Source organism: Camarhynchus parvulus, chromosome 1A (assembly GCF_901933205.1).
Source record: "Camarhynchus parvulus chromosome 1A, STF_HiC, whole genome shotgun sequence".
Taxonomy (NCBI): domain Eukaryota; kingdom Metazoa; phylum Chordata; class Aves; order Passeriformes; family Thraupidae; genus Camarhynchus; species Camarhynchus parvulus.
The window spans coordinates 13,646,501-13,654,504 of NC_044586.1; the positions used below are offsets into that span (position 1 = coordinate 13,646,501).

General features: G+C 44.6%; 1 protein-coding gene across 6 annotated transcripts in view; it reads right to left on the reverse strand.

The window, feature by feature from the left end:
• LOC115910191 (pseudouridine-metabolizing bifunctional protein C1861.05-like) overlaps nucleotides 1-7,941 on the reverse strand; it is a 28,658-nt gene extending 20,717 nt beyond the window's left edge. For 2 of the 6 annotated variants that reach the window (XM_030960138.1, XM_030960136.1), the window contains exons 1-4: nucleotides 7,804-7,941; nucleotides 2,392-2,495; nucleotides 1,882-1,996; nucleotides 411-585 (exon numbers count right to left, since the gene is read on the reverse strand). In XM_030960138.1, the coding sequence (XP_030815998.1) occupies nucleotides 411-585; nucleotides 1,882-1,996; nucleotides 2,392-2,495; nucleotides 7,804-7,808 (399 nt within the window). In that variant the 5' untranslated portion in view covers nucleotides 7,809-7,941. Of the gene's footprint in view, nucleotides 1-410; nucleotides 586-1,846; nucleotides 1,997-2,391; nucleotides 2,496-4,108; nucleotides 4,208-7,803 lie in introns of those variants that run through there. The other 4 variants (XM_030960139.1, XM_030960141.1, XM_030960137.1 and 1 more) reach the window with 4 other exon arrangements.
• Nucleotides 7,942-8,004: the final 63 nt, after the last annotated feature.

Below are 8,004 nucleotides of genomic sequence, written 5' to 3' on the forward strand. Positions count from 1 at the left end.
TTGCCCTGATAGCAGAGGCCTTTGCTGTCCAGAGTGTTCCACAGGCAGCTAGTGGCACCTTTAGCTGCCACTTTAAGCCTGGGATGGCCTAAGTGTCACATAGTTTACATGCAATGAGAGAATGTCCTATCATGCCAATAAGAATATTCTTAGCCAAGTGCCCATGGCTTGCCAGCACAACCAGAATGACTTTTCAGGAGCCCTATTTAATGTATGTTATTCCCTTACCCTGCTGGATTTTGAGTCCAGTTAGGGCCATTTTTGTGCTCCCCATAGGATCACCACTTTCCATGATATTTTTGAGAGGTTTAAAAGCCACCTGGCATGAAGCTGGAGAGCACAATACTGTTGCTAGAAAAGCAGCTATTCTTTACTAGGAAAGACCACACTAGGAAGTTTGCACACCATACCTGGCTGAGGACGAAAGGAAAATCTCTGCGAGACACTTTAACTGCATTTTTACTGCTTGCCAAGAACTCCAGTTCCTCATCTGTGAGTCCCACATGGATTTGGCCCCTTAAAATACCTACAGTGGCTGGCACTGCTCCATTTGTTCTTACAATTTCTTCCACCTCTCTGGCCATGCTGAAATAAGACAAACAAGACAATAATCACAAAATTATGGATGGAAACAATCAGGCAAGAAAACCGTCATGTTTGATGGCCATCATTCACAGTTCTACAGTTCTTGTGGTTTCAGCTACACCCTGTTCTTCTTGTATCTGCCTCATGACAGAAATCTTTGCCCTTCAACTTGCAGAAGCAAAGAGCTCCCATTTTCTGGAAGGATGGCAATGTCCAAGCTCTGTGCTTCATTTTTGAGAAAAATCATTTGGTTTACAAGCAAATCTGGTTGTATAATATACTACTGAAAATACAGATCTTCTCAAATTAGGACTTTTCTTTATCTTTTACCTGTTGTTTCTCTGACATAATAGACCTTCACAGAAACCCCAGGTAGTTCAAGTCCTGCTCAAATGACCAGGATATATTTTTCATAATACAGTCAGTGAGATATAGAGTAACAACAGTGCCAAAAATCTGCTGCCTTAGGGTACTCCAGGGCTGCAGACTAAGCCTAAGTTGAGCAGATTTTGTACTTGATCATTCATACAGTATCTTTTTTAGGAGCAGCTTCTTCTCCCTTTCTGAGCTATCTGGACATATGCTTGGCAATCTTTAACTACCGAAACTCCTCTTCCCAAAAATCGAGATTTTAGAGCTTCCTTTTAAGAGAGAATGTCAGGCAGAATAATGGCCAGGTAAAAAGCAAGATGGAAAATCAATACCAAAACCTTTCTGTGCTTTCTGGAAGCAAGGATGGAGGGGAGAATGCAATGATTTCTGGCACTGCAACTCAATGAAACACGAGTCTACTGAAAATTGATAAATAAAGACTAGAGGTGGGGGGTTCCATGCAGGGTACAGAAGACAGTGAGAAGGGACCAGGAGCTCTCACAGTAGCTGCTCTGAGTGGGCTAAGGAACAGATTTCATTATTGTGTTTCAATCCTTTTTGCATTACAAAAGGTACAGGAAAAGAAACTGCAGAGTGTTTTCAATGTCTGTACAAACGATGCAGCTGAAAAGCTGATAGCTCTCTTTCAGAGCAAGTGGTGACATATTATCTGCTGCTCTATTTTAAAGGAAGCCAGAAATTTAAGGTGTTGGATAAGGAGATACCTAAGCTCTCTGTATTTGTCCTTAAAAGTCCAAATACAATTGTTTTACACTTGAGCTCACAGCCTGCATGCCTAACAACCTGACATTTCATTTGCTCTTGCAACAGCTTTGCCTTGACCAGGAACACTGATAGCAATCCAGTAAGTTACGTGCTTCGTTCTTACAACTTCACTGAATGAGGAACATCAACATCCACCACCTCAAATTCAGAGGATAGGCCATGCCATGTGTAATGATGGTGCTTTCCAAGGCTACAACGGGTCTGCCCTCCACCAGAGCTTCCTGCACAGAGGGATGAATCCTGACATAACCACCTGGGGATAAACACAGAAGAGTGAGTTATTTGTGTGGGTATTAGCAGTAACTATTGAGCTGTTTTATAAAAAGCAAACTGTCGTCATCACAACAAATTTATCCCCCTCCTCAGCTGTTCTTTGGGGTGAATTTACAAATAACTTCAAGAAGACTAGAACTGTGTTTTATGTAAGTGAAATGTGTGCAAAACATCTCTACTGTTAATATGAATGATAATCCTCATCACCATCACTGAAGGATCCTCTGCCACCATTTTGCAGTTGTATGGTTACTGTTATTCCACTTGAACATTATTGTGAACAAACTGAGCCCTGCAACCATGCCTAAAGATGGAAATATGTTTTATAAGAGTGGAAGCACCAAGGATACCACAGGAACTCAGTGCACTACTCACCATGCAGAAGTCTTCTCACCTGGGTGGCCCCACGTGCCACGGAGGACACCTGTCTTCCCAGACTGAGGGTTATCTTCCCAATCATCTTGTGCATATGGATGCTCCTGAGATAACAGAGGTCAGGTGAAAAGGAAACATGGAATTTAGCAATGATGTGACCCTAAGAAGCTAAACATATTAGTTCTTGCCTTGACCCTGGAAGGTAGACGGCCCTTTGCCTAAGAGATGGCCTGGAATCTCCTGGTGTTTCGAGCATGAGCCAGAGTGGCAAAACAAAATGTTAAGCTGCAGAAATGGAGTTGGAAGGGGTCACTTGACCCATTAATGCTGGGCTGAAATCGTGGTGGAGCAGAGGAAAGGATGAGGAGTAACAAACTAGGGAGAATTCTGAAGCAGAAAACCTTTTAAATTCCAAAGTGACCAGCTGATGATAGATGTCAGGCCCAGCCACTGCTGCCTCCAACGCGAAAGGTCACAAGGAGGAATCTACAAGGCAGAATAGTGCTATAGGGATAGGAACCTGTTTTTTGCCAGTGTCTAGGAGAAAATAAGGAGCTCAAAAAGGAGCTGAGAACTGACAAACCAGACTGGAACTGCGAGGAGGAGAGAGCAGCTTTCCCCAGAGCTGGGAGTGCTTTATGCAGGCTCATGTTACATCATCCCTTTTAGCACAGTGCCTTGGAAGCAGAGAGGCAATTCAGCCCCAGCAACAAACTCCAGAACTCCTCTGGTCTCTTAGCAACTCCTTTTCACTCTAATTAAATTCATTCCCAAACAGAGAAAGAGGGGGAGAGAGCTGTAAATGTTAAGAGAGTGGTCTGGTCTGGGCCTCAGGGCAGTTTTACTCAATGCCTGCCTGCTTCACATGCTTTCCCTGGGCTTTTGGCCATATCCCTCCAGTCTCCCTGTTCCTCACCCCTTCACTAGGAGGAAAGGATTCCCTTCTTCAGTCCTTTGTACCTATTGTTAATTCAGATGGCAAATTAATTAACAACAGTACTGTGTTCATGTTACAGTTAGCAGAACATGGCTCTGGTCCCAGTACAGTGTGTGGCACTTCAGCTATACAGAAAATTCTTGTAGCCAGGGAGAGTATATTTGCCCAAATCTAAAGACTTCAACTACACAGGACAGCTTGGGCTGTGCTATTTAAGAAATGTGGGACTGGATCAACTAGACACGATACACACCTGACTGGAACACTAAGATTTTCCACTTTCCAAATCCTTTTTGTGCTAAGCTCAGCAGCTTGAGCTGTTCATGGGTTCGTGCAAATGTTCTGGTATGGCTGTGTGTGTGTCTACACACCCCTTGCTCTCTGGGGCAAAGTCAGCTTCAGAATAAATTCATTAAGCCAACAGAGCTATGCCAGGGATCGACTGAGCTGCTCGAGTTGTGCTCTGAATTTTAACAACTTCCCAAACTCAGAAGCACAACACCAAGGAGTGCCCAAGCTGTACTGCCAGTGGATAAAAACCAGCTGGTCACCACCTGAAACCCAACAGGGCTGAGCTGATATTCACGGGAAGCTCAGCCAACATCCAGCCTGAAACGCCTCAAAGATTTTGGAAGCTTGGCAAGTTTTGCTGCAAGACCCAACTTTGCACAATCCTTGTGCACGTTTCAGGCAGCTGGAGCAGGGACCTGCTCTCCTCCCGCCTCCCCTGTGACCCACGCTGTCTCTGAGCTCATGGAGCAATGGCCTGGTGTCTCTTACCTCTGCTGTCTGTCTGTCTCATGGAGGGAGGCTGGGTGGGCTCTGGAGCGCTGCCTGGGCAGTGCTGGGAGGAGGCGGAGGAGGGGGTGTGCTGGCCAGAACTCCTGGCCAAGGAAATCTATTTATGATTAACCACAGGCACAGCTGAGCTCCACAACTGCTCCCTGCCCAGGGTGCAGGGGGCCGCTTCACGGCAGGGCCAGGAAAGCTTCTGTGATTATTTTTGTTCATGCAGAGCCAGATTTTCCCCTTGCTCTTTAAAAGACTTTTCTCATTTTTTCAGATTCCTTTCCTGTTAGATTTTTTTTAAATTGGTGAATTCCTTGCTCGCTGTAACAATGCCTTTGCAGACTGAGCCCCTTTGTGCTTATTCCTAAAAAGCAGAGGAATCACATTCATGCCTCCCCCACAGCTTTGCCAAATGCAGCTGTTAAAGCTCTTTCTTCCCAGGGTGAGAGCTCTACCCAGCTCTTGGCCTCTCCAGCAAGGAAAGCTGTAGGTCTAAAGACAGCTGTGGCTACATTTTTTACGATGCAGATACCTGGCTACACCCAGAACATGAGTTGAGTTCATAGCACTATCATAGTCTCCTCCTGTAATGACAATCCATTCTAGAAGTTCAAGGGCAGCTTTGAACAAGGACTGTGAAATTAATGTTTGTCCCTTCCTAAAAAAAAAATGATACTTTGATATCTATGCACTGATATTGTACATGTTTCAGTTTTATTTTCTGCATAAAATATCAGAGCTGAGATTCAGACGGCCATGAAGGAACTGATTTACAGGTTAAAAGACAAGACATGATTCTGTGCAGCTTCCATGCACAACATAAAACTAGCTGAAGTAATTACTAATGTATTGCTGAAGTAATCAGGGTCAGGGAACCGATTTTACTGCAATCCATTAATCAGGAAATTGTAAAACATAGGTTGTTAAAGCAGTATTTGCACTTTACACTCATCCATTTCAAAAGAAATTTCTCGCAACTTCTGTTTAACCCAGCAGTAAAAAATTGTGTCTTATTTTCTACATCCTTCCAGTCTCTTCAACTAAACACATCCAAGGAAACTTCAAACAAAGCTTGCTGAGTTACAAAGACAATCTGCCTCTGACTTCTGTTACCCAGTCTGGAGGGAATTTAATTGCAGGAATGATAGATTGCATCCTCAGATACCATAAATGGATGTTGAAGATTTTGTGAACAATATGTTTTTCCTGGGAGGATGGGTAGCCAGATGAATTGGAAAGAAAATGTGTAGGTAAAATAACATTTTTTAAAAATACACACAAATTATAATGACATAATTTTATTTTCCATTAAATCTATTTGGAAAGACTGCAGTATTGTAGGAATCTATCTGGATCATCATGTTTTTGACATACTCTCAGGCAAGATGCCTTAGTAACCAAGCTGGTCACTCAGTTTCCAATTCTCAACATCAGCTCAAGGTGATCTTATGCAGCGGGCACCCAAGTCCAGCCTGTCACATTAGGTAAGTCAGAGGTAAGGATGTTTTGCTTGATTTGTCATTTTTTCCTTAAATCCAGTAGAAAATCAGCCTGTTGGATTTTTAGCTCAGCTTTCCAACATGAACCTGTGAGTATCTGAGACAAAATGGGGCAGGTCAGGCAGGTCTCTGAGGGCACTAGTGCAGTCTTGTGTGTATCCCAGCTCTGGAATTGCTCCCAGCAGGCTTCTGCAGGGTGAGATATGGCTGACAACAGCGATGATGGGGTTTGGAAGCAGCCAGCAGGGGACCGGCAGGAGAGAAAGCCCTGGAGAAGAGCTGGAGACAGGTTTGTGTGGAAGTGTGGGGCAGTGTTTAACTCACTCCCTGCCTGCTGCAGTGTTAGCTGCCTTTCCAGTCCTGTCTGCCTGCCCCTGACCTGGAGCTCACTGCTGCTGCTTCCCCCTCTGGGCCTCAGAAGTAGAAGTTAATATTAAACAGGTTCCTGAGTAAAATGGGAGCGGCTGGGAACAAAGAAACTGCCATGGCAAATTCCTACTGCTCACTGGGAGCTGGGCCCTATGGCCACCCTGGCATTTTTCTTTCTGAGTGGTTCCTAGAGTTTACATCTCCCCTGAAACCTTTCCTCTCTCAGGGGTGTCACTGCTGGAGGCATTAAGGAAATGGGAAACTCCACATTACTTTTGTCACTCTGTCATGTCCACCATGGGACAGTATTTTCCTTTCCCTGTGTACCTGATTTCTGTTTACAGTTGTTAGGCTGGGATTTGCTCACTGGTGTTTCTCTGTTTTTGAAGCTTGTTTCTAGGCTGCCAATATCCAGGAGACCTCCTAGGGACATGCAGAATCATACAGAAGACATTTAACCATTCATTTATTTTACCTTAGTGAGAATTGTGGTGCCTGGAACTGTCTGTCTTGTCAGGGCAACAATCTAACCAATATGAAAGTCTGACAAAGTCACTCTTTAGTGACTTAACCTCTTTAACTGTCTTGACATCCTTCTGCTTTCATGAGCAGATTTTCACAATCATTCTAATGGATCCAAAATAACTTCCCAGATTATCTTAATGGCTTAAAAGTATTTGAAATTTTTTTTCTAATATGAAGTATTTTTTCCTCCAGCTGTTTTTAACAGAATGCAAGACTGAACATACACACCTGGTGCCGTTTTTGAACTTTTATTTCAGTGCTGAACATTGCATGAAAAATGCTCTGTGATGGAATCAGGTGCAGTAAATAAGTTTTTTCTTTTAGATACTAAAAGGTATTCCCAATTCTCATGGGACAGTTTTCCATTGAACATCCAGGCTTTCTTATAACAGGGATTTGTTGAACTGAATTTATGAGCTATTTGGCATTGATCACTGTGCTGATAATATCAGGAGGGAGTCTGCTGCATAGAGAGCCTGGATCAAGGTCTTTATTTGGGTGTTCCTTGTCCTGGATGCAGGTTGGTCTTATACAATCATTCAAAGAAGTTTTAATTCCAAGACTGGTGGAGTTCATAGTTCATTCCAGGAAGTAGCCTTTTTTTTGTACTTTATGCATACCCGTACCTTGTTTTGAAGCTCGTTAAAATTGATATGTATATTTCACCTCCTTTTAATTCAGAGCTCTGTTCACCCAGGTCTGGATTTTGCATATTCCAGAAAATGCCAGCAAGCATTCCCACTGCCTCATTCCTTAGGTAGTTCAAGGGCACTGAAGTCATTGTTTCAAGGAAACCTGAGGACAGATGTACCTCTTCTCTCCTGTGCCCTTCCTAAAGTCCAGCATCTTAGGGGCCTGTCCTAGTGCCTATGTTTAGAGCATAGGCTTCATTTCAGTATTTTCTGGAGTGACTGATGGCCTGGATATGTTTGATTTATTAATATATTTTCAAGGAGAGAGGCAAAATATCAGTAACACTGCAGTGACAGGGTTCTCCCTTCACCTTGTCCCTGCACCCCAGCTTGTCACTATCTTTTGGGAATGTGTTTAGTACTTGGCTTAAGGTTCTTGGCAGTAGGAAGCCAAGGGCACCATGTGGCTCAGGCAAACAGCAGTTTCACAACCAGGATTTATTACAGAACCACAGAATAGGTCGGGTTGGTGGGACCATCCTCCGGCCCAAGCTCCCTGCTCAAGCAGGGCCGTCCTAGGGCACACAGCATTGCGTCCAGAGGGTTCTGGAATGTCTGCACTGAGGGACATACTACAGCACAAGGACGCGATGTTTCTTACCCCATTAGCGCAGCACCGGCTGGCTCACTGCCAACTTTTGGGCTGGGCCTTTGCGGCGCCACTGTCCCGTTCTGCTCCCGCCCCCCGCCGGCGCCACGTCGCCGTTCCGTGTCGTTCCCTCCTGGAAAAGGCCCTTTCCCGCCGCCGGCCGATCCCGGCGGGGCGAGCCGGGCCCCACGCCTGGGTGCGGGGCTGCGCCGG